The sequence below is a fragment of the Pseudorca crassidens genome, chromosome 8 (assembly GCF_039906515.1).
Source record: "Pseudorca crassidens isolate mPseCra1 chromosome 8, mPseCra1.hap1, whole genome shotgun sequence".
Classification (NCBI taxonomy): Eukaryota; Metazoa; Chordata; class Mammalia; order Artiodactyla; family Delphinidae; genus Pseudorca; species Pseudorca crassidens.
Window position 1 is genome coordinate 57,906,696 of NC_090303.1, and position 13,647 is coordinate 57,920,342.

Here is a 13,647-nt window from a genome sequence, read left to right on the forward strand (position 1 = left end):
CGCAGTGGCTGAGAGTCTGCCTGCCGATGCAGGGCACACGGGTTCGTGCCCCGGTCCGGGAAGATCCCACATGCCGCGGAGTGCCTGGGCCCGTGAGCCATGGCCGCTGAGCCTGCGCATCCGGAGCCTGTGCTCCGCAACGGGAGAGGCCACAACAGTGAGAGGCCCGCGTACTGCAAAATAAATAAATAAACAAAAAATGCTTTTGAAACATATGGCCAAATTGTCTTTGAGAAATATTGAAATAGCTCACATTCCTACCAGCAGCATTCAGTCTCATTTCCTGTGATGCTTGCCAGCAATGGATTTCATTGAAGAAACATTCTAATTTGATAGACAGAAATATGGCATCTCATTTTTATTTGCACTTACAGCAAGGTTAAACATTCAAAATAGATTATTGACCTTTTTATTAAAAAAATGTTACTTTTAATTGTGGTAAGAAACATAAAATTTACCATTTTGCCTGTTTTAAGCATACAGTTCAATAGTGTTGAGTATATTCACATTGTTGTGTAACAAGTCTCCAGACCTTTTTCATCTGGCAAAACTGAAACCCTATGCTCATTAAACAAGAACTCGCCATCTCCCCTTCCTCCCAGCCCTGGCAACCACCGTTCTACTTTCTGTTTCAAGGTTAGCTGGGATCAGATCTCCACACTGGTTCCTGTAAGTCTTTCAGTGAGGCAAGAATTCTCCATATCCATTATTTTGACAGGCATAGGGGCTAGCCTGGGGAATTTGGAAATCTAAACAAATGAAAAATTTTACAACCCACCAGGAGGGCATAGTTTATCAGGGGGCAGTTTCTGACTAGCGGCTTCTGTTTGCTAAATTATAGACATCTAACCTTTTCTCTCAAACCGTTCTATGGTGCTATCATTTAATCTCCTTCCCCTCATCAGTAAATGCCATGGCAAGGTCCAGTACCTGATGACATTTTCTATTGAGTTATAAAGCTAGCATCTTTTCCTATGTTTGAATCTGCATAGGAAAATCTTCCATAATGAAGTAAAAATCTTCCATAATTTATGTTTGAGTCATTATTTCTTCTGTTGAATAACAAAAATTCAACCAAGTAAAAATCTTCCATAATTTATGTTTGAGTCATTATTTCTCCTGTTGAATAACAAAAATTCAACCAAGTAGATTTAAAGATCTAATTAACATTATTGAACGATTCATGAATTGGGCAGCATCCCATCTAGCAAGTAGAGGGGAGCTCCAGAGGGCTGCAGAGAGGGAGAGGTTTTCAAAGGCAAGGCAAGCCATAAACAAACAAAAAGATTATTTCTGGCTTAGGTAACCTCCCTATGGGGGACAGAAGGAGTTACCTCATCTTCCTTTGGGGGGATCAAAAGAGTGACCTAATCGGTGCTGACTTGAAAATTTCACATTTTCTAGTTGGGATTACATTCCTGGGGAAGGTTGTAATGGCAGTTTGGTTAGGTATTAAGTCTTGGTTTTGGCACAGGTGTCTCCATTTTGGGCCTGTCATTTCTTTTTTAATACTTCTGATAGAATTATTGTGTTTATTTTTAAATGATTGTTACCTGAAAAAGTGTAAAATTAATTTGTGTTCACTGGAAAAATTCAAACAATGTGGAAGTGGATGGAGTGGAAAATGAAAGTCTTCTCCCCTCTAACCACACCCCCATCCCTCTATTCAGCTTTAAAATATTGAAGCTTGACTGTGTGTTCTCTGTGATGTTTTGGAGCCAGTTTAAACTTTCAGCTTCCTATTTGTACAGTTTGACTTGGTCTCTAGCATCTCAGGTGGCCAATGCCCTGTGAGAACTGTTGAATCCTCCTGCCTCGGGTGGGGGTGGGTGAAAAGCTCAAGTCCCTTGGGGAGAATTAAATTAAAGACCCCAAATGTGAACCATTTGTCCAGCCACACAGTCATGGAGGCAGCCTCAGGCAATGGGAAGACCTGGGCTGGGAAGCAGACTGACTTGAGTTCACACTGGACTAATTGAGCTCTCTCCCTCCCTGTGTGACCTGGGGCAACCTGCTCCCTCCAGCCTTCTGTTTTCTTACCTGTAAAGTGAGGACACTCAAATCTCCCTCACAGAATGGTTGTGAAGTTTACACAAGAAAATGCAGATGTGCTTTGTTGGAGACATTCAGTCAACTGGGAGAAGGAGAAGATACAAATATTATAATGCAAGTGAGGTTCATGCCAGCAGGGACTTGCACAACACGCTGTGTAATGGGGGTGAAGAGCTGGGGCAGGAGCGGGGAAGAGGGGTGGGAGTTGGCAGGACGATCTGGAAGGGGTGGAGGCTTGGGGTCAAGGACCCACCCGATCAGTGTTTCGGCAGAATCCCAGGATGGATGTCACCCATGGCCTAGCCTTCAGCCGATGCAGGGATTCCTTCAATAACCTGAACTCTCGAGCTGCTCCTCCTTCCAGCCTCCGCCCCTTTGCACACGCCAGTCCCTCTGCTTAAAATGCCTTTCTCCTGTAGCCTTCCTGGCTAAATGACACCACCCTTTAGGCCTCAGCTTAAGTGCCACTTTCTCAGTACAGCCTTCCCAGGCGACACTCCCCCACTTCCCCATTTAGTCTTTCCGTTCTTTCAAGAGGCTGTCCTTTCCTTTCCTTTCTGTCATTTCTATACTATATTTATGAAGTCATCTCGTAAGCTCTGAGTCTTCTCTGCCCTCCACTGTGTGTCCCACTCCTACTCCAGCACGTGGCACATAAATACCGAGTGAGTGAGTGAGTGAATGAATGAATTCCCCCTTCCCCAGCTACGTCCCCAGCCTACCTTTCTAGTCTAATCCCCAGAGAGCCTCTCTGTATTAGTTTCCTGTGGCTGCCATAAGAAATTACCACAAACTTTGTGGCTTAAAACAACAGAAATTTATTCTCTTCACCATTCCTGAGGCCAGAAATTTGAAATCAAGGTGTTGGCAGGACTGTGCTGCCTCCGTTGGCTCTAGGAGAGAAGGCTTTCTTGTTCTTCCAGCTTCTGGTGACCCCAGGTGTCCTTGGCTTGTGGCTGCATCACTCCAGTCTCTGCCTCCATCTTCACATGGCCTTCTCCTCTGTGTGTGGATGATTTCTTCTCTTCTGTCTCTTATAAGAAGGACACTTGTCATTGGATTTGGGGCCCACCCACCTGCAAAGACACCTTTTCCAAATAAGATCACCTTCACAGGTTCCGGAGGTTAGGATGCAGACCTACCTTTTTGGCAGCTTCCCACCTCCCATGAAGCCTTTCCCTCAGCTGAACCGGCCTGGTCCCCATCTCTGGATTGTCCATCACGCTTTTCCCCCATCCTCTGTGTATGCCACTGTCACACCTCTTCCTCCTCTTTCCGTGAACCTTGAAATTCCCCTGTGGGTCCTCTTGCTCGCTCACTCACTCTGGCTGAAAGGACCTTCCTTCCCCTTGGCAGCACAGCTCGCTCACCTCCTTCGGGAGTTCTTTCCTCTGCCTGCTCTGGGTTCTCCTCCCCAACACCCACCATGTGGGAAGCACCCACGTACTTCCTCGTATTCCCTACAGTGCCAGGGATGTTCGTAGAGACTCAGGAAATACTTGTGGATGATAATAATCATCTGGAAAGTGGGGTCAGACTTACATTATCAAAATAAAGGCAAATCGTGACCATGCAGCCATAGCCACTTTTCTGTTGTAAAGTACATGTGCATATAGTGAGGGGATTCTTTTTTTTTTTTTTTTTTTTTTGGCAGGGAGTAGGTGTTAAGTCCAACTAGCTAAGTGGGGTTTTAAGGAACAATAGACAGTCTTAGGAACATGCAGGGCCTGGAATCAGCCGAGTGACTGACTGCACTGACTGGAGGCTCAGAATCAAGTTTCCCATCTTCATCCCTCTTGGGGCCACACCATCTCTTATCTGAACTCTGGAGTAGTTTAAATGTCACAGGAGTGACTTGTTCCTTGAAAGCTTGGATGCTGGTGAAACCGTCAGGGCTGTTCTCAGTGGTGGATCGCTGGGCACCTTTTCCATTCTCTTCACCTCACTGCCAACCAGCATCCCCTGCTGCCCCTCATGGCCCTCTGCTCCCCAACATCTCCAGCCTCCTCTGATTTCCCCAAGGCTCCAACTCCAGCCTGACCCTGCCTGGCCTTCAGTTTGAGGGCCGGTCATCATCTGGCTGTCTTGGCCTTGCCGTATCCTAAACTCGCAATTCCCAGGTGGACCGATGTTCCCCTTGGTTGGGTCAGCAGGAGACAGGGTTAGGGGAGAAGCACAGGTACACTTTTCAGAGACTGTGGGAGGGCAGGCTCTCAGGGGGGATCTGGGTGGGAGGCCCCGAGAGGCATATCTGCTCCTGTATGGAGGTTCCAAATCACTGAGTGTTGGTATCTTATTTTTCAGATCGATCGTGTCCTGTGTTGAAGATGTTTCCAGAACAGCAGAAAGAGGTATGTCATCAGAAATCCCCAAATAGATAATCCACGTCCTTTAACTCACTACAGGTTAGTTCTTCATTCTCTGACCATAAATCTGTAGACGAGAGTCAAGATACCACAGGACGTCATAGAAGGGGGCTAATGAAAGAGCAAAACAGCTGCCCTCCTGAACCTCCTGACCCCCACTCCCCAGCATCCGTGCAGTCTTCTTGGCCCTACCCAGTACGAAGACCAGGCATGCTTCTTCCTTGTCCCTGTGTTAAACAGTACTGGGACCGAGGTGCTTGCTTCAGTAAATACCTTCTCTGTGAAGGTGGCCAAACTGCAAGGCTCCACACTGCCCTCACTTCTGATACCAATTTCAAATTTGGAGGTTCCCCAGACCATCTTCAGTTTTGATAATTCACAAGAAAAACTCACAGAACTCACTGAGAGCAGTTATACTCACTGTTATGGTTTATTACAGGGAAAGGATACCAGTTAGAACCAGCTGAAGGGAGAGATGCAGAGGGCCAGGTTGGGAAGGGGCCCAAATGCAGAGCTACTGCTTATTCTCTCCACAAGGAGTTGGTGTGTGATAATTTCCACAGGGAAGCTCCCCTGTGCCTTTGGTGTCCAGAGTTTTTATTGGGGCTCATCCTGCCTGCATGGCCGACCTTTTTGTCCGCTCCTCCTGGGATCAGGCTAATACCTTTAGCCTCTAGTTCCTCCAGAGGTCACAGCTGATACAGCGTGGCCCTAAGCCTCCATCATATTCACATTGTTAGACTGTCCAGTGGCCAAACCCAGGCAAACAAAGATACTCTTGTCAGGCAAGACATTCCAGGGGCCTAGAGATCACCTCCCAGAAGCCAAGGGCAGAGGACAGACCTCCTTTCAGGTAAGCTGAATGCTTCACTACACACCTGTGTTGGCCTGAGAGCGGAGCTGTGCTGACAGCCGGCACTATTCCAGAGGCACATTTTAAAAATTGTTCTTGGGGGGAGAAAGCTCCCCATGAAAGCAACAAAGACGTTTTTCCAATGAGAAGCTTTTTTTTTTGGCTGGTTTAATCACGATTTTTAAAGTTCATTTCAGTTAATAAAAACTAGACACAGACTTTAACCAACTGCATAAAGAAAGCATTATATTGACCTTACAAGTCCTTTATTATAACTAATTATATAATAATAATATAACATTAAGCAGTTTTAAACTGGAAAGTCCTTCAATTGAAAAGGAAAATGCCGTTAAGTTGAGAAAGGGGTATAATGTCCAGAAATATACTTGAGTCTCTGTCAGCAAGGAATAAGCACAGCAAGACCAGATTCTGGATGTACCGTAACATACTACTGTCCATCACATATCAATTCATTTTCTATGTGTGGCCAGAATTTCTTGGTTTCTCTTACGTTGCTCTTAGAACAAAGTCCACACTCCTCAGTGTGGTTTCCAAGGCCCTGTGTGATCCGACCCTGCTTCTTTCCCCAGGCTCCTCCCGCTTCTCCCTCCACCCAGTGCCCTTCTCACGCCTTATTCTGGAAACTTGATTGCTCTGTGTGCCCTGGGCCCCTGGGCTTTCACAGATGTTTTTCCCACTGCCTGGAATAATCTCTCTCCCCAGCCTTCACACCACCTTGACAGGCTGACGACTCCTTATCTTTCAGGCCTCAGCTTAGAAGTCAAGGAGGGGCTTTCCTAAAGCCTCAATTATCAAGATATTTTTATCTCAGCAGCTACCCCATCAGCACCCTGTAGTTAATGCCAGTTAGAAGTGGAGGAGGTTTTGGTTGAGCCTTTAAATATCCTAGTGGCTGGTGGTGGTTTAGTGGAAAATAATTCAAGTCCCACCTAACTGCATATATCAAGGCTGAATGCAATATCCCTGATTGTTCTAGAATCTAGACCAGGGGGGCAGTGTGTGTGTAAGCCCTTTGCACTTGGTGCCCACAGGAGACATTGCTAATTAATCGTAAGGTTGACATGTGAATTGACACCCAGTTACCATCCTTGTTCAAGATGCAAATGGCCCAGGACTGACATCTTGGTTCTACCTAAGCTGGTAGTGCCAGTTTAGAAGTTTGGTAAAAATTTTTTTTTTAAGATGGGGGGGTAGGGTGGGGAGTCGATTGCAGTCTCTCTTGTTAAAATAGCTTTATTACCGCAATAAATCTAGAGAGAGGAGAACAGGGAGGGAGAGGCTCCCTTGTTAGCTAAACATGTTCCATTTGCACATTGGTTTGAATTCCCACGAGAGCAGTATCCGTGCTGATGGATCTTCCCCGTAAAAAGGCCTTGGCATCAGGCCATTGTAAAATTAAAATGAATTCAGATTCATTCATGCATGCCGCTTTAATTTACAATTAAAATATTATGGTTACATATTTTAATAAGAATAATTAGGTGGACCCAACTGAATCAACTCTTCTGTTTAATGAGACAGAACCCGGAACCCTAATGAAAAGGCAGGTGGCTGTGACAGGAAACGCGTTTCAGACGGCGTCTTGTGTGGAGCCAGGCGTTTTCGTTCTCTTTATATTCTAACACCCGGAATGAACAGGTTGATCTTCCTGCGTCACTAAGGACCCTTGGCTTCAGCCACATTGAGCTCATCTTATGTGATATGTAAATAAGCAGTTTACACTCTTTCATGGAGTCTGACATTCTGGCCCCTCCAAGGAACTGTGTTTGTGTCTCTGCCCAGGGCTTGCTTGGTGTAAGTGGGATAGTCCTACATATGTGATGTGACTGGAAGGGTGGGCTGAAACCTCTTTTCTCTGTGTGTGTGTGTGTGTGTGTGTGTGTGTGTGTGTGTGTGTGTGTGTGTGTGTGTCTCCCCAACTCTCCTGGATCATGATGGCTGAATTCTACCTTTAGAGATTCATACCTTTTGTATAAGAGTTTTTTCTCCTTCAAAATGTACATACTTGGTATTGGATATAATGGCAATTAGCATTTATTGACACTTGAGTGACAGTAAATCTACAACTCCGTGGCAGGAGATACCTTGAGTGGAGCAGAACCAAGTGGGCCCAGGACGGTTCCAGGCACCGTGAGGACCCTGCCACACAGGGCCCTACAGGGAGAGATGGGAAGGATGTGCTGCTGTTTTGGACGTGTTGGCTCTAAGCTTAACATTTTAAGTGTTCAAGATACACTTACACTGATTGATGGTAACGTTTGGGGCTTGCTCTAGGAAAGCATGGTTTTAATATTGATTTCTGATTGGAAACTGACTGAGCTGGGACCAGTGAGTAACATCAAAGGATATCCCATAAGCAACACCTCCACCTGGTGTCCTGCGATGCTGGGGACTTTGAAGGGAAGTGACAAGACAAGACCCTTTCCCAATCCCCAAAACTCAATTTGTTCTTCCTTCCTCCTTTCCTCCCTGCCTATGTGACGTGATGTAATAATAGGGAAAACTGGGTATGGGATACATGGGAATTCTCTACTGTCTTGGAACAATTTTTCTGTATATTTAAAACTGCTCTAAAACAGTTAGTTTTAAAACAGATAACATTGAATTATACGTGCTCACACATAAAGATTTCTAAAAGACTGTGCAATGAATAAATCAAGGTACAAAACAGTATTTACAGTGTGCTCCCATTTGCATTAAAAATTATATATACATGTATATACACACACATATATATACATATATGTGCCAATTATGTGTATAATAGAAGAAGTATGTAAAAGTCCTAGATAGGCTGAAAAGAAACTGGAAGTCCAGTAGGAGGGGGACTTCATTTTCAGGGTGTTCTCATCTGTACTTGAAATGATCTCTCTCTCTTTCTTTAACCACATACATATTTTATTTTTATAATAATGAAAAAATCTTATTTTTCAAAGGTAGATAAGTATTGGGATGTCATTATGTTAACGGTGTCAGTACCTGTTGAACTCATGGTTAACGCTTTCAGATTCATGTTTCTGACTTACTTTCGCTTTCAAGTGCCACATGTGTCTCTTTTCATAAAGCAGTCCCCTTGAGATGACCTCTTCCCTTCTTCCCTTCCTCCCTTCCTTCTCTTCCTTTACTGGTTTTAACTTTTCATTATAAATTTTAAACATACACAAAGTAGAGAGACTAATATAATGAGCCCTTATGTACCTGGGGGTTCAAGAGTTAACACATTATTAATTCATGACCAAGCTATCGCCCCACCGCCACCCATTCCCTCCTGCTACCACACAGTGAATTATCTGAAACGAATTTTAGGCATAGTGTAATTTCATCTGTCAATATTTTAGTATGCATTTATAACAAATGACCCTTCTTAGAAACAAACCACATTATCATACCTTAAATAATTAACATTAATTCCTTCATATCATCAAATAGTCAGTGTTCAAGTCTCCCTGATTACGTTGAAAAAAAAATTGTATATTTGGTTGTTCTAATCTTGATCCAAATAGGAACTACCCATTGCATTTGGTTAATATATTGCTTAAAACCTCTCATTCTGCCCATTTTCCCCCTTGTGCAATTTATTTGTTGAAGAAGCTGCATCTTTTGACCTATAGATGTTTTCACATTCTGGATTTTGCTGATCGTGTCCTTGTGGTGTAGTTTAACACAGGTTGGTCATTATTTCTTGTTGTAAAAGATGAGTTTTTTCCACTAATGTATTATGAAATACAAAAAGGTAACTCTCCTTAATTCTGGACACTGCTTGTGTAAAGAACTCATAACATCATGAATTATTATAAGTCATGTAAAAGGCAGGCCTAGTTGAATTTCACTCACAGCTATATATCCCGACGTAATAAAAGCTTTCTTAAAAGTCATCGTTCAAAACTGCCAGGGAATGGCATTTAAACACACTCCAAGCTATAAAGTGACAAGAAACATTCCTTGGAGGATGTCTTTTAGGTTATTTGTCATAAATATTATTAGGAAATAAAGGAAGGTTGCTTGATACATTCCTTCTGCCTTTCAAGCATGTTATTTGTAGAGAACGTAGTGTGTGTGAAAGGGGCTAAATTTTAGTTTTGAGATTGTTATGTGGGAGCCCTGGATAGAACCCTGGTGAATAAGACATTGGTTAAATGTCAGTGCCTCGCTCAGAACCAGGACTCAATGCATTTTAATTGAATGAATGAGTCTCCAGTTCAAATACATAAACATATAAAATGGGTATATACTTTGGAATAGGATAAAAACGGCCTGAGAAAGTGAGCATAAAATGAAACAAGTTTTCATTTTTGTGGTAGAAGATTCTCATCAAGGCTATGAAAAACTAATACTAACACCTAGAGATTCTTTGTTTGTTAGCTTTTGTCTGTACTCATCTTTTTGTAATAAGAATAAATATTTTTACAGTCAGCACACAGTTATGTTTACTGTACTATAGAAGAATAGAAGAAACTGTGATAGGTATGTAGTGACATATCACTGTGGTGTTAATTTGCATTTCCCCTAATGGGTAATGATCTTGAACATCTTTTCATGTGCTTGTTTGCTATCTGTATGTCTTCCTTGGTGAAATGCCTTTTCATGTGTTTTGCCTATTTTCTAATTGAATTCTTTGTTTTTTTTACATGTTGAGTTTTGAGAGTTCTTTATGTGTTCTAGCTACAAGTCCTTTGAGGGATGAGTGATTTGCAGATATTTTCCAGCCTGTAATTTTTCTTTTCAACCTCTTCACAGGAGGTGCAGAGCAAAGCTTTTTAGGTTTGGCGAGGTCTAATTTCGCTCTCTTTCCTTACGTGGATTATCATTTCGGTGTCAAGTCTAAGAACTCTCTCTAATCATAGGTCGCAAAAATTTTCTCCTATGTTTTTTTCTAAAGGTTTTATGGTTTTATGTTTCCATTTAAATCTACGGTCCATTTTGAGTTAATTTTTACGTAAGGGGCAAAGTTCAGGTCAGGATTCCTCTTTTGGCCTGGGGATGTCCAGTTGGTCCAGAACCACTTGTTGAAAAGGCTATCTCTCCTCCATTGACTTGTTTTTACACCCTTGTCTAAAATCAGTTGGGCATATTTGCATAAGTCTATTTCTGGGTTTTCTGTTCTGTTCCATTGACCTGTGCCCCTCTACCCATACCACACTATCCTGATTACTATAGCTGTATAGTAAGCCTTAACATAAGGAAGAAGGATTCCTCCCACTTTATTCTCTTTCAGAATTATTTTGACTATTCTAGGGTCTTTTCCTTTCCATGTAAATTTTAGAATAAGGTCAGCTGTGTCTTCAAAAATCTGGCTGGGATTTTTACAGGAATTGCATTAAACTTATAGATCAATTTGGGGAGAATTTATCTCTTTACTATGTTGACTCTTCCAATACATGAACACAGTATAGAATATACTTACACAGATATATACAAAGAAGTGTATACTTCTTCGATTTCTTTCAATAGCATCTTATAGTTTTCAGCATACAGAACCTGTACATCCTTTCGTTTTGAATCTTCTTATAATCAGTTGGTTAATTCTCAGACATTTCATGAGCACTTACTAATGAGTGCCAATACTGTGCTTGGTGCTAGAGATATAAAAATGAAATACAAGGCCTTTGAGAAGCTAGTGGGACAGAGTTTCAGAAGAACATGTTGTTTGAATTGATGTTTTAGCTAATAGCAAGAAAATAATTTTTTCCCCTCCAAAATAATGCACTTTGGTGAAATTGGAAATATAGTGAAATCGGAGATTTATTATTTATTGTTAAAGAAGCACCCAGTAGAACATGTTTGAGAGCACAGGTTTTGGAGCAAGGCAGACCAGAGTTTGAAACCTAGCTCAGTCTGTTGGCCATTTGACTTTGGGCCAGTTGCTTAAGCTTAAGAAGCCTTATTTTTCTTATCTGTAAAAAGGGGGGTGATAATATTACTGACCTCTTAGGATTGTCGTAAAGATTAAAGGAAAACATGTATAAAACACTTACCACAGTGCCTGGCACATGCACATGCCTTGTTCAGTATGGTTAATTTTATTGTTGATTTATTCTCATATATCAGGGCTAAGGAAAAAAAGATGAGGTAGATGGATAAAGGTTGAACTGGGGTGGGAGTTGGGGAGGGAAGGGGGTACACTGAAATTGAAGAGTGATTATTATAAGACAACACAGGAACTAGACTTTCAAAGAGTACAGTTCTCTTTCTTCAGAAGTTTGTTTTCACATGGAGAACAGTAGGGATCAGTTAGCTTAAATTTTTAATTCTACTCTGCCTGATTTCTTCCTTCATACTAGATATAATCATTAGGCCCAAGAAGTCATTAAAGTGTTTAATAAGGTTATTAAATTGACTAACTGCTGCTACTGAAGCAATTTTCATAGGAAATCCATACGATTCTAGTTATGGAACTTGGAGCTGTCCTTTGTGGCTGACAGGCTGTCAACATTCCTTTGAAGGATGGTGGGCAGCATCATGAGGGATGCGTCTAATTAAGAGATTACAGGTGAACCTTGGCTTCCTGGGTGTGCTATTCGTAGCTGGAAGTATCCTGAAACTTCACTAATTCCTACTAATTGCAGATTGGGGGAGGGGGGCCCATCTGAATTATAGAATATTTTAAAATAAATGTACTTTTATTACTTTCAAGTACATATTTTAACTCCAACTATGCAAGCAAATCGTTGTCTGGTACAAGTCTTAGGAGACTCAAGTTACTGGTGCTCTCAGAATGATTTTCAATTATTTCTATGGAAATAGGTGCTTCTGGAGTTCTTTAGGGTGCTTGAAAACAGTTGATTCTCATAGACCTTAAACATTGCTCTTGTAGCCACGTGCTGTTAATTGGCACACCCTTAGAGGAAGGGGTTTGTTAAATTAAGATAAACTTTAGACCAGCTGCTAAATAACATCATTAATTCATGGAGTCCAAGAACCCAAGTGGATGAGGTTTTTATTTCAGTTGAAGTTTGATCTCATCTTTTTTTTTTCTGAAGCCAGTTCATTTATTCCTGCAGACATGCATTTATTCATTAAATGATATTAATGGACTGCATTGGGTGTGCCAGGCGCTCAAGTCATGCTGGACAGCCTAAGCTACCCTAAAGGAGCTTAGCATCTAGTGGAGGAGGGCTGCAGGTCATTACAGTGCAGTAAGGCACAGTGAAGAGGGAGGATGCCCAAGGTCTGCCCAGAGACAGTAGGGGCTTGGAGTAGAGTCAAATTAATCAGACTGGGTGAATCTGAGGATTTCCAGAGGAATTCCAGAAGGATTTCTAGAGACTGAGTTGCCTTTTGAAAATGGATTGGAGTTAGCAGAAAATAAAAGAAAGAACCAGATGATGGCGATGAAGGAAAAAGCAGAAACTGGGGTGAGGACAGCAGTGCAGGCAGAGAGAACAGCATGTTCAAAGGCGTGCAGGTGTGAAATTGCATGCTGTGTATGGGGATGTAAGCTTCGCCTTTGGAGATTAGGAGAGTGAAAAATCATGAAAGGCTATATTGTGCTAACTACAGAGTTTGAACTTGGTCTTGAAGGTTATGGGGCAGGTTTTGTAGGATTTTCAGCAGGAAAATGACACCATCAGATGTGTGCTTTGGAGCCATTCTTGTTTTAGTGTGGGGGCTGAATTACGGGCCCAGGGATCAATTAGCAGCCCATGCATTAATGTTGGGCAAGCAGTCCTTGGGTCAAAGCACTCACAGAGGGAATAGAGTTGTGGGTGGGTCAAAGAAGGGTGAATCTGGAGGACGTGGTCAGTGAGTCAGATAGAGAAGTCTGGGGACTCTGGGTTTCTGGCTGGGGTTGCTGGGGATGAGATGAAGAGGAGGATGTGGGAAGGGCGTGGATTCTTTGTGCTTGTGGGATTTCCCAGTGAGCTGTCTAGGCAGAAGCCTGGATACGTGGGGAGATGCCTGGACTGGGATGGAGAGAGAATCATCAGCTCACGCTGAGCACTTGAAACCATATGTTCGGATGAGGTCATCCTGGAATCCTAACAGGGTGTGAAGAACAGCAGCCTGGGATGGCTCTCAGGGCAACAGCAACGTTGAAGGGAACGAGAAGGAAGAAAGTTCGCCATTTCGCACTTCAACCAAGTTAAAGATTTTCAGGATTGAAAAAGCGTTTGCAGCCTTAGCTCCACAGTTAATGTTGAGCGTTCATTTAAAGTGCATTGCTGTGTTCTTAGGGGATTCTTTTTCCAGCATGGCTTTAGAATATGTTTTCAACATATCTTTCCTACATAAAGATTAGTCATAATGAGTAATAAGAATGGTACAATCCAAGAATTACAAGCCACTAAGATGAGGAAAGTAGATTCTTTACTGTAGAATCTACAGTGTTCATTAGGATGTTCATTCCTTTTACAC

At 42.4% G+C, this 13,647-nt stretch overlaps 1 protein-coding gene across 3 annotated transcripts in view; it reads left to right on the top strand.

Moving 5' to 3' along the window:
• The window catches only part of SNX10 (sorting nexin 10), a 72,148-nt gene that overhangs the window by 41,975 nt on the left and 16,526 nt on the right, over positions 1-13,647 (top strand). For all 3 annotated transcript variants that reach the window (XM_067746560.1, XM_067746562.1, XM_067746561.1), the window contains exon 2: positions 4,357-4,403. In XM_067746560.1, coding sequence (XP_067602661.1) covers positions 4,380-4,403 — 24 coding nt within the window. In that variant the 5' untranslated portion in view covers positions 4,357-4,379. The remainder of the gene's footprint in view (positions 1-4,356; positions 4,404-13,647) is intronic.